At 36.6% G+C, this 12,578-nt stretch overlaps 1 protein-coding gene across 2 annotated transcripts in view; it reads right to left on the bottom strand.

Moving 5' to 3' along the window:
* Nucleotides 1-12,578, bottom strand: part of VEPH1 (ventricular zone expressed PH domain containing 1) — a 209,456-nt gene that overhangs the window by 177,851 nt on the left and 19,027 nt on the right. For both annotated transcript variants that reach the window (XM_051983078.1, XM_051983077.1), the window contains exon 3: nt 7,416-7,590. In XM_051983078.1, coding sequence (XP_051839038.1) covers nt 7,416-7,590 — 175 coding nt within the window. The remainder of the gene's footprint in view (nt 1-7,415; nt 7,591-12,578) is intronic.

The raw sequence follows: 12,578 nt of genomic DNA on the forward strand, positions 1-12,578 counted from the left end.
CAAAGTCACTATCAAGTGTAAAGCTCAGGCTTCCATTGGAATAATATGGTTATAGATCCAAGCATAATAGCTGTGCCCACTAGGCAGAGGGGACAATAAATCCCATAGCTAGCAAACGGGCTTGGATCTAAAGTGTACCAGAATGAATTGAACACATTCAATGGATCTGGATAAGGATTCTCATGTATACGTTCACATTTGTATGAGCAAATTTGAAAGTAAAGCAATTTACAAATAAAATGTGTGCAGATAGATTTATTCAAGGGAATAAATGAAGAGAAAGGGAGGAGAGAAAGGAATAAGCATTTATAAAGTACTTATTATGTGCTAAGTGCTTACAAATACTTTATCTTCACAACCTTGTGAGTATGTGCTGTTAATATCCCCATTTTACAGTTGAGGAAATTGAGACAAACAAATTAAAAACAAAAGAACTTGGGCAGGTTCACACAAACTTGTATCTAAGGCTGAATTTAAAATCAGGTTTTCCTAACTGCAAACTCAGTGTTCTATCTGTTCTATCATCTAGATAAAGGATCTATGACAATTAATGCAGGGAATCCTGGGTGTGGGAATTGTCCCCCATCAACTGCAGAGCAGATTATACTCCATCTAGGGAGTTGCCTGGGGCACGTGGAAGCTAAAAGATTTGTTAAGGATCATTTAGTTAGAAAATGTCAGAGATGAGATATGAAAATGTCTTCTCAACACCAAAATTTCCTATGCATTATGCTTTGCAGTCTAGATATCATAGAATGACTGAATGTGTGGAGGTACTATATGTTAAGTCATATGAAAGAAATACTAATTCAAATGTATTAGAAAATAGGCATATGGTTGTGTCATGTTTATACATATATGTTTATATTTAAACAGATATTAAAATATCTAATATTAAAGTGAGTGAAAAGAAGCATGGCACAGTGACTAGGGAATTGGCCTTGGGTTCAATTTCCTCCTTTGTCACCAAGTCCTAGCTATATGACCTTGAATGAGTTCCTTAACTTCTCAGTGCCTCAAGGCCATTTTCTAAGTTCTAAATTGGAAAAAAGAAATTGAGCCGATTATGAAAAGAAAGCTCTTCACAATTATGAAATCACAGGTTTGGTAAAATAATTTATAAAGGGAGTAGTGGAAATATTATTTACTTCATGTTATAGATGAAGAAGCTGAAACTTAGAGAGCCTAATTAACTAAGCTAATAAGTGTTAGAACAGATTTGACAGTATTTTAGAAAATAAATATATTTTCAAGTAATAATAATTCATTTTCTCTTTCCCCTAACAAATAAGAAATGAAGAAAAATATAAAGCCCTTGAAAAAAATCTGCATGAGGCATAAAGAAAAATATTCCCACATTGACCTTGTCCAATGGCTCTATCCTGCTTCCATCACTTTCCACTAAGGAGTTAGGTAGCATGTTTCATAATCAGTGCTTTCAAATCATGACTGGTTATGATGAAAGTTCTTACGCTTTTCAAAATTGTTTTGTCTTTACAATGTTGCCATTATCATATACAGTGTTTTGGTTCTGTTTTACTTCTTTCTGTATCAGTTCATGCAAATCTTCCCAAGTTTATCTGACACTATCTCCATCATAGTTAAGACTCAATAATTTCATGGTACAGGACACTATTTAGCTGCTTTCCTAAGGAATTTGATTTTAGCAGTGGACTTTGAAACTTATCTTATTTCTATCCATTTGTTATCAAGTGCTACTTAAAGAAATGACTATCTGAGAGGTGTATGATAAAATGCTTTCATCTTTCTCTTTCACCCATCTGTCAACAGAGTTAAGGGCTTGGTCATAAGGTAGCAGTCTTATTTTCCTTCACTCAGGTGTGCAGTGAACTTAATGGCTCAGGCTGTTGTCAACTACACATAATACTATAACAGGTTTTCAATTTATTGTTTTTTGTTATTATTTAATCAGTTCATTTATGTCCAACTCACTGTGACTTTTTGGTATTTTCTTAGTAGATACTGGAGTGCCTTTCCATTTCCTTCTCCAGATCATTTTTGTATATTAAAACCATGGTCCTTTCCATGACAAAAACAAAAATACAGAGTGAAAGCTTACCATAAATAAAGTGTGGCTAGCTAAAATTCTTTTTTTTTTTTTTTTTAGCAGATTTTCTTAGCAGATACTCAGTGACTTGCCATTTCCTTCTCCAGATCATTTTTGTACATTAAAATAAGGTCCTTTCCATGACAAAAAAAAAAAAAAAAAAAAAAAACACAGAGTGAAAGCCTACCATAAATAAAGTGTGGCTAGCTAAAACTCTTATTTTTTAAGCAGATTTTCTGAGCAGATACTCAGTGACTTGCCATTTCCTTCTCCAGATCATTTTTGTACATTAAAATAAGGTCCTTTCCATGACAAAAACAAAAATACAGAGTGAAAGCCTATCACAAATAAAGTGTGGCTAGCTAAAACTCTGTTTAATGCAAATGAATAGATCAATTCCAGAGACATTTCTTAGCTTAGCTGAGCAAAGGTCCAAGGATACAGAGTTGTCCCTTTTATCAGCGTTCTTGCCTTGTTCTACTTTATAGCAACATCTGCTGGTAGAACAAAGATGGTGCACATCTGAGCAGCTCCAGAAGCTGGCCACTTCTCCATGGTGAATGCAATCTCAAAACTGCTTTCTGTCTGTCATGATGAAGTTTTGATCTATTTTTTTTTTTTACTTTATTACATTTGAATAATAATACAGGGTCATGGTTTTAGAATGGGAAGGAACCCCAGAAGCCATACAATACAACATCCTAATTTTCCAAATGAAGTGACTGAGATCCAGGGAAATTGAATAATTTGGCCAAGATCTCAATGTAATAAAGGGTAAAGATGGGATTTAAACTTAGGTTTAATTATTGTTTTTCCCGATCTCTCACTATACCTTTCCTAATTTCACCTTTAGCTGCCTCTTTTAAGTGCTGAAATTATTTAGTGACCTGTTCCTAACTTTAAATAGCATCTTTTCTCCAAGATAAATTAAACTTTGTAAAAAAAAAAAAAAAAAAGAAAAGAAAATGGGAAGCCTTGCTAGGCAAAGGAATCCACTCTTTATTGAGAGAAACAAAGGTAGTGTCTACAATCCACACAGTACTGTCTGAGACCCTGTTCATCAGTTCGTGCAAGTTTTCCCAAGTTTATCTGACACTATCTCTATGATCATTTAAGACTCAATAATTTCATGGTACAGGACACTATTTAGCTGCTTTCCTGAGGAATTTGATTTTAGCAGTGGACTTTGAAACTTATCTTATTTCCATTCATTTGTTATCAAGTGCTACTTAAAGAAATGACTATCTGAGAGGTGTATGATAAAATGCTTTCATCTTTCTCTTTCATCCATCTGTCAACAGTGTTAAGGGCTTGGTCATAAGGTAACAGTCTTATTTTCCTTCACTCAGGTGTGCAGTGAACTTAATAAAAATTCACAAATGTTTACAGGTCTCTTGATTCACATATAGCACAACAATTTCTCTAGAAACTGATTCATGTAAGATTTTGTTTTGCAGGTCATTGTTTTTCACTTTGTACTTTCCATGAAGTCTCAATTAGCCCTAAAATGATTCAATCAGCCCTTTGTAGGCCTTTCTTGCTCATCATTTCAATGTAAATATTAATATGTATCATAGTCACACACTTAAGACATACATTTTAGAATGATTGAAGGTTATCTAAGGTTATCTAATACAGGGATTTTCGTGGGATGATATCATAGTTTGGTTACACATAGGTTTGTTTGTTTTTTTAATCTGGACTATGTTCCAACTGTAGATCACATAGTTATTCTTATCCTAATGATTAAAAGTTTAGCAAGACAGTATAGAGCAAAAGTATTTAGGGTACTGAATATTGATCTTTTCCTTTCAGCTTTTCCTATGGACAATTAATTAATAGTTGTCCCCAGAATTTTAATAGAGGGATCTTTCCCAATCTCAAAATTAGTGAGAATCCCCTAGTAATTTAGAGTTTTGTCTTATGTTGCAAAAGAAAGGAGCCAAATTTATCACAAAGAACTGGGTACGTACACTTGATTGGAACTGCTGTTAAGTCAGAAAGGTCTTTGGATTCTTAGAGCTTCAAAGAGTACATTTCTTCCTTGGCACCTGAAGAAGGGCATCATAGCTATTCTTGAGGTACCAGCATTGCATACATTTTTATTTCAAGACCCCAATATAAAGGATTTCTCATATACCATCCAGATATGCCTTTAATTCTATCTTGGGGTCTTTGTATAATGTGACTCCTTAGTCACTTTTAGTAACTTTTGGGGGGGTTATGGACTCTTCATTGCCATATATGACATTCATTTCATTGACCAGCAAATCAATGAAGCCCTTAAAATAACAAAAATCGAGGGCAGCTCATATTCAGAAATCTTTCCCTTGCTCATAGTTGTGTCGATGATTACCTGGTTGGGAGGTGCGCTGCTCAAGTTTGGGGAACAACTTAGGACCATTAAAAACCATTTGTAGCATCAATATAATATCCAAAAATTCTGATATTCCTAAAAACGTCAAGTTAGCAATGATTAAAGCTAGACTCCTTTTTATGAGGAGTCCAGATCTATGATTTATTAGTATGAGAAACTTCCAGTGGAGTGACTCCCTTCTCAGGTATATTTAGTCAATAAATATTATCAGCAAACCTCTTTAACTTCTATTCCAAGAGAGTTGCTAGGAAAACTAAAAGATTATTTACCTTTTATATATAGACTATATATATATAGTATATAGCATGCAAATATATAATATTCCAATGGATCTCTGAATTCATAAATTTAGATGTTCCTTCTAATGATCAATTGAATCCCAGTGATATCTATATATCCTATATGATTTTTCTGTTAGTTCTCCCATTTAGTCTTGAGAAGGACTTTCCTTGCTTTCTCATGATATGATATTGAGATGTTAATAGAGTACTTGGACATCATCCTTTGCTTTTTCCATTTGACCAGTCAGTATTAAAGGTAACTATTACCATGTATTTAATACATGTTATTATGTATTAATAATATAATATGTGTATTATATTATATCACATTATATGTATTATATCACATAATATTAATATGTATATTGCTATACATTCATATTATACATATAATATACGTATTAATATACACACAAGGGGCCTTGAGTCTTTCGATGATATTGAATTAAATAATAAATATTTATTAAGTATGCTAGACAGCAGGAGAGATGTAAAGGTGAGAAAAATTGGGTTCCTCTTCTCTTAGGGCTTAAGAGTCCAATAGATAGGTAAGGAAGACAGAGAGAAGTAGCATAGTGGAAAGAGCACCAGGTCTGGAAGGCAGGGAGACACATCTTCCTTCCCGAGTTCAAATCTGACCTCTGACACTAGCTTGTGACCCTGGGAAAGTCACTTAACCTTGTGTGCCTCAGTTTCCTCATCTATCAAATGAACTGGAGAAGGAGATGGCAGACCTCTTCAATTTCTTTACAAAGGAAACCCCAACCAGACCACAAAGAGGGGGCCACAAAGAGTTGGACACAATGGACACAATTGAAAGAATAGAACAAAGGAAGCCAAGAGATAATTACAGTATGAATGACGTGTAATAGATGCCTTAGAAATGGGAAGTGGTTTGCCCAAATGTGGAGGAGCAGCAGAGATTTTAATTCAGGTCCTGTGATGCTGCTTTCTGGCAAACCTTCCCACTGAACCACACTGCCTGCATCCTAACAAGGAGGCTGATTTTCTGGAAAAGACCAAGATAGTCACCTTTTCTCTTCTGCTATCCCATTTGAACTGGGGAACTTTAATAAGAACTGACATTTAAATAGCTCTTTAAGGTACTCAGAGAAGCTAGGAGTCCTGGAGGTTATTGAATTTACAGATGAGGAAACTGAGGGCCAGAGAGAAGGGGCTTGCCTCAGGTTACACAGACAGTAAGTGTCAGAATAGCAGACCTCTGACTCCAGAGTTTTTCCACTGGATCACACACTTCCTCAACTTTGCACCCATTGCCCCATTGGAGCTTCTGCAATAGTTCTGAGGTAGGGACTCCTGCTATCATTCTCCCCTACTTTATATATGAGGAAATTGAGAATTAGAAAAGTGAAGTAATTTTCCCAAAGCCACAGGGAGGCAGGATTCAAATCCCAGTCTCCCCTGATGCTCTGTCCAGCACATAACCCTATACAGGCTGCCTCACATTTTAATGACCATGTCAAAGAACAGAGATTCGATGATTAAGCTTTAGTGGAAGTCAATAAGCCAATAATCATTTCTAAAGCACCTACTATGTGCCTGACAGTGTGCTGAACACTTAGAGTCCAAAGAAAGGCGAAAACATCCCCTGCCTTCAAAGAGCTCACTACATAATAGGGTAGACAACATGCAAATGACTATTTACATATAAGATATATGCAGGATTAATTAAAGATAACCTCAGGGGAAAATTATTACAATTAAGAGTTTAAAGAAGAGTGAACTAGGATTTTGGGAAAGGGTAAATCATCATTGAAAACATTAAAATTGAAGATCCTGAATAACTTCTCAGTGACATATTTTGATTCTATCGGTCTAATATAGATTTCTCCCTTCCTTTGGAAATCAAATATTCCGGGCAGCAAGGTGGCACAGTGGATAGAGCACCAGCCCTGAAGTCAGGAAGACCTGAGTTCAAATCTAGTCTCAGACACTTAACACTTCCTAGCTGTGTGACCCCCAATGAAAGAAAGAAAAAAAGAAAGGAAGAAAGAAAGAGAAAGAAAGAAAACCAAATATTGATTTGATAAATCATTTGGAATACAAAGAGCAACTGAAGTATTGTGGAGGTGGAGCCACTGATTTCAGCAGTTCTGAGCCACTCCTCGTGTTGATGGGACATACTTAGGAGGGACAGAACCCTTCACTACTGGAAATCTACAGTCTCAGAGAGGCATTTGAGGAAACTAAGAAATAAGTTCTTGCTCCTCATTATAAATGTTATTATTATTATTGGCTAGAATTTACATAATACTTAAGGTTTGCAAAGAACTTTACAAATGTTTTTTCATCTGATCCTCACAACAATCCTAAGAGATAGATACTATTATTATCCCCATTTTACAGATGAAGAAACCAAGGCTGACAGAGATTAAGTGATTGGCTCAGGGTCACACAGATAGTATCGGAGATTGGATTTGAATTCAGATCTTCCTAACCCTTGGTTTAAGGCTCTCTTTACTTCACCATCTACCTGCCGGTAACACAGCTGCTTTGTGCCAGTGTCAGGACTTGAACCTGCAGCTTCCCTTCCAATAATACTTAATATAAAAAGCTTCTTTTCATAAAATCGTGTCCAACTGTGACCAGATTATTTTTAAGCACAGAGAACTCATTTATTGAAAAACCACCCAAAAAGACGATCTGAGGGTCAGGGTTGCCAGTGTACCTTGAAGGATGCTCTTTACTATTGCGTCAGTGTGCTCAGCCAGGAGATCTGGATTGGTGATTGCAGCCAGGGATAGGTAACTGGACATATTTCTGCAGAGCTCCTTGTTGCCCCTCTGGAGGAATTTCACTGCCACTGGGACCGCCAATGCCATCACAGGAGGTCGATTGTAATTCTGAGGAAATGTAAGCGAGCAACAGATGATGAGCAACTAAAAGACCATTCGAGAAATTGTTCTTTGACAATACTGTATGCGTTAAATTGGAATCAATGAAACCTAGAAGAAAACAGATGAACAATGTAGAGGCAAGACCATTGATGGGACTGTTAGGACCTAGCTTGGGATTCTCCACCCTAATGTAGACCTTAAGAGCCAGACCCCTTCAGATGAGACCCTGAAGCCCAGAGTGGGAGACTGATTCGCCCAAGATCGCACAGATTTCAAGTAGCAAAAAAGGATCAGAACCGAGGTCTTCTGAAGTCCCTGACTCCAAATCCAATACTTTTGTGCCTCAGGTTTTATCAGAATGGACATTTCTTCTCCAGAAGGAGATTTCCTCACTCCAAGACAGTCAGAACCACTCCACCTAGTCAGTGACTTCAAGTTTAAAGCACTTTGTAAATGTAAAGAACTACAAAATGACTAAAGACTGGAATACTAGTTGAATTAAGGTGCTGCCAACAGGACAGGAATGAGTCAAGGCTGGGACTGATGATTTTGGTGAGCAAATCCTTGAGTCAACTCTGATTCATGATGAAAAAATAAAAGAAAAATAATTAAGCCAATTTCAGCTGAGAATGTATGGGCTGTGGATGTGGAGAAAATCAGTCACCATGATGGTTCACAAGTGGACATTCTTAAAGTATAAGACACAGGTAGCTTCCTAATTTAATTTTTTTTTTGTTCTTGCTACCTTGAGTCTATCAGTAGTTTCTAAAGGATTGAAAGTGTTCAATTTTAGAGCCTCTAAATTTTGATGCCTTGGGACAAGGCCCTAATCATCAAGTCCTAGTTATGGCTCTGGGAGACAGCACTAAAGTGGAAAGTTGAATGGAGAGGTAAGAATTAGCTTCCTATTGAAAAGCTGTGTGTGTATATACATAAATATATCTGTATAAATATATACAGACATGTATGTAATAATTGGCAGGAAGGGGTAGGCAAGCAGGACTAAGAGAAACAAGGTTAAGCTGTGACAGAAGCATCGAAGCATCAGAAACAAGAATAGGAATAAGATGAGTTGAGGGGAGTGCCAGTAAGTCATCATGGCACACATGGGGCCTTAGTGTGAAACTGAATTTTCTAACTTTTGTTGTTCAGCCACTTCAATTGTGTCCAACTCTTCGCAACCCCATTTGGGGATCTTTTGGCAAAGCAACTGGAGGGGTCCATCATGTCCTTCTCTAGCACATTTTACAGATAAGGAAACTGAGGCAAATAAGGTGAAATGACTTACCCAGCTAGTAATGTCTGATACTAGATTTGATCTGAGGTCTTCCTGACCCTCAAATCCCCTATTCATCTTCCTTACTTTTAAACATACATTAAATACAAAAGAACTTTGTTTTTTCGGTGGTTTTATTCTTTGAAATGTTCCTTGTTTTAATGAAGACAGATTTGGCATTTAGTGGAGAAATTAAAGATCTACACTTGGAACTGAATGGAACCCAAAGAGTCACAGAATGAAAGTCACCTCTCCTTTTCCAAGTAAAGAAAATGACCCCAGAGGAAGGATCTTCCTCCACAGCTGCTAAGTAACAGAGTTGGGTTTTGAGACCAAGTCAGTCTACTCCAAATCCCACACTTCCCATTAAAAAAGGTGAGATGACATTTGGATCTTGCAAATAAAATAAAAGACTCACTAAAATCAGTGAAAAGTCTTTTTGAAATAACTTCTTATATCAAGAAAGTAGATTTCCACTAATGTACTTTTTGGGGATGGACAGAGGAATACAGCTTTACATATGCTCCACTAGCCCAATTAAAGACATTTAATTGAATCTTTGGTTTGGTTTATGGCCTCTAGGCCATCAATCCCAGAAACAACTCTGACCCCAAAGACTTATCTACAGAGATAAGTATGTTTCAGATTGTTTAGGTTCAAACTATTCCACATCACACTATGCTCCAACCACTGACTGATGCTGAAGATTCAAGGCTGATCAGTTCGGTGAAGAAGTAATATCCCCCAAAAGGCACATCCATTGTAGGGGATTAGAACACTAAATAGGAAATCAAAAGATAATTGTAATAATAGCAAGTTTGGCTTTGGAGTACAAAATGAAAGGGAAGTCTATACAAGGACATTAATAGATGGTAAATCTAGAAATCAGATTGATTATGTACTTTGCAGTCAAAGATGGAGACCTGTAGTCAAGACAAGTTAAAACAGTTAAAAGAAGACCTAGAGTGGACTATGGCTCAGATTCTGAGCTTCTTAATGCAAAATTCAGATTTAAGTTGAAGATAGTAGGGAAAACCATCCGATTGAATAGATATAACCTAAATAACATTGTTTATGAATATGAAATGAAGTTTATGAATAGATTTAAGAGACTAAATCTGGTAGACAGAATGCCTGAAAACTATGGACAGAGGTTTTCAATATTGTACTTAGGCAGCAGCAACAACAACAACAAAGAACATCCCAAAGAGAAAAGAAGAGTACTAAAACAAAATGGCCATTTGATGAAACTTTACAAAATAAGTGAGGAAAGAAGGAAAGCAAAAAGGAAAGGAGAAAAGGAATTATGTACCTAACTGAATGTAAAATTCCAGTATAGCAAGGCCAGAGAAGGTTTCTTAAATGAGCAAAGTAGAAGAAAACAAGAGAATGGGAAAGACAAGAGATCTATTCAAGAAAATTAGAGATATCAAGGGACTGTTTCATGCAAAAATGGGTATGATGAAAGACAAAAATGGCAGGGACTTAACAGAAACAGAAGAGATCTAAGAGGTGACAAGAATACACAAAAGACCTACACAAAAATGAGCTAAACCTCACTAATAGTCATGATGGTGTTGTTACTGATGTAGAGCTGGACACCCTGGAGAATTAAGTCAAGTGGATTCTAGGAAGCACTGCTAACATTAAGCTAGTGGATTTAATGGAATTGCAGCCGAGTTATTTAAAACCCTAAAATATGATTCTGTTAAAGTGCTGCAGTCACTACGCCAGTAAATTTGGAAAGCTCAACAGTGGCCACTGGGTTGGAAAAGATTAGTTTGGGTCCCAATCCTAAAGAAGGCCAATGCCAAGGAATGTTCAAGTTATTGAGTAATTGCACTTATTTCATATGTTAGCAAGGTTACGCTTAAGAGTCTGCAAGCTTTTAAGCTTCAGTAATATGTGAACTCAGAATTACCAATAGAGTAGGCTGGTTTTTGAAGAGACAGAAACTAGAGATCAAATTGCCAACATTTGCTAAATTATGGAGAAAGCAAAGGAGTTCAAATATATATATATATACTTTTGCTTCTTTGACTATATTAAAGCTGGGAGTACCAGATATGCTTTTGCTTCTTTGACTATATTAAAGCTGGGAGTACCAGATCATCTTACTTGTCTCCTAAGAGACCTGTACACAGGCCAAGAAGCAACAGTTAGAACCGAACACGGAACAGATGATCAATTTAAGATTGGAAAAGGAATACAACAAAGCTTTATTTATTTAACATATGTAGAGTACATCATCTGTAATGCAGACTGGATGGATCAAAAGCCAGAATTAAAGTTGCCAGGAGAAATATCAACAATCCCAGATATGTATATAATACTACTCTTATGGCAGAAAGTGATGAAGATTTAAGAAGTCTTTTGATAAGGGTGAAAGAGGAGAGTGTAAAAGCTGGTTTGAAGCTTAACATTAAAAAAAAAAAAAAAACACTAAGATCTTGGCAACTGGTTCCATCACTTCCTGGCAAATAAAGAGGAACAAAATTGAAACACTGCTGGTTTTTATATTCTTGGGCTCAAAGATCACTGTAGATGGCAACTCCAGCAATGAAATCAAAAGATGCCCGCACCTTGGAAGGAAAACTATGGCAAATCTGGACAGCAAACTAGAAACAGCACCTTACTGATAAGTCTATGTAGTCAAAGCTGTGGTCTTTCCAGTCAGAACAAATGACTTTGAGAGTTGGAATATAAGGAAAACAGCACTGCAGAATCAATATTTTCAAACTGTGGTGCTGGAGAAGACTTTTGACAGTCCCTTGGACAGTAAGGAGATTAAATCATTCAATACTTAAAGAAATTAATTCAGGCTATTCACTAGTAGGTCAAAGACTGGAGCTGAAGTTTAAATAAATTGGCCACAGGATGCCGAAAAAGACTGAAGGCAAAAGGAGAAATGGGTCTGCAGAGGATGAGTTGGATAGACAGTATCGTGGAAACAATGAACATGAACATGGAAAGACTTTGAGAGACGGTGGAGGATGGAAGGACCTGGGATGTTACAGTCTCTGGGGTCACCAAATATTGCACATGATTGAATGCCTGAACAACAATAAAAAAAAAAAGGTCAAGTGATTTATTCAGGTTCAGACAAGGAACATCATGTCTTCTAAAGCCAAGTTTAGTACTCTTTCCATTTTAATGGATTGTCTCATACTCTCTGCTTGAACAAATTCAATAATTCAAATGCATTTAACTACTTCACGATGCAGTTCCTCCAGCTCTAATAAGAGATGTAAGATACAAGTCTGTAAAGATGGAAAGGTGAGCAACAAAAAGACCAAGAGAGACAAGTGAAGAACTGGGAAGAAGAAATAATCTGACTTCAAGCCTCATTTAGACAGCTCTGGAGGGAAGCTTGATGGGGGAGTTTGAAACTGATGCCCAAGATGAGTTTAAATACTTTGATCTTATTTTTCATGAAATGACAACCATGGTCTATATAGAGTTCCAATCTAGCCTTCCTATCACCTGCATTAGCAAATGTACAGCCTATTGGTCATGTTTATGTTCTTAACTCTCCCCAGTGTTGAATTTAGCACTTGAAGCCATTTGTGGGTTTGAGGGAACACAGTCTTATTTTTGCATTTTTCTAGGGACTTCAAGAACTTAACCTAAAAATCTGTGCATATTCCGTGAACATGACTGTGACTGGCCTTTCTTCTTCTTTTAGGATTTAGTACTGTTCTTGGAACATAGTAAGAAC

The sequence above is a fragment of the Antechinus flavipes genome, chromosome 3 (assembly GCF_016432865.1).
Source record: "Antechinus flavipes isolate AdamAnt ecotype Samford, QLD, Australia chromosome 3, AdamAnt_v2, whole genome shotgun sequence".
Classification (NCBI taxonomy): Eukaryota; Metazoa; Chordata; class Mammalia; order Dasyuromorphia; family Dasyuridae; genus Antechinus; species Antechinus flavipes.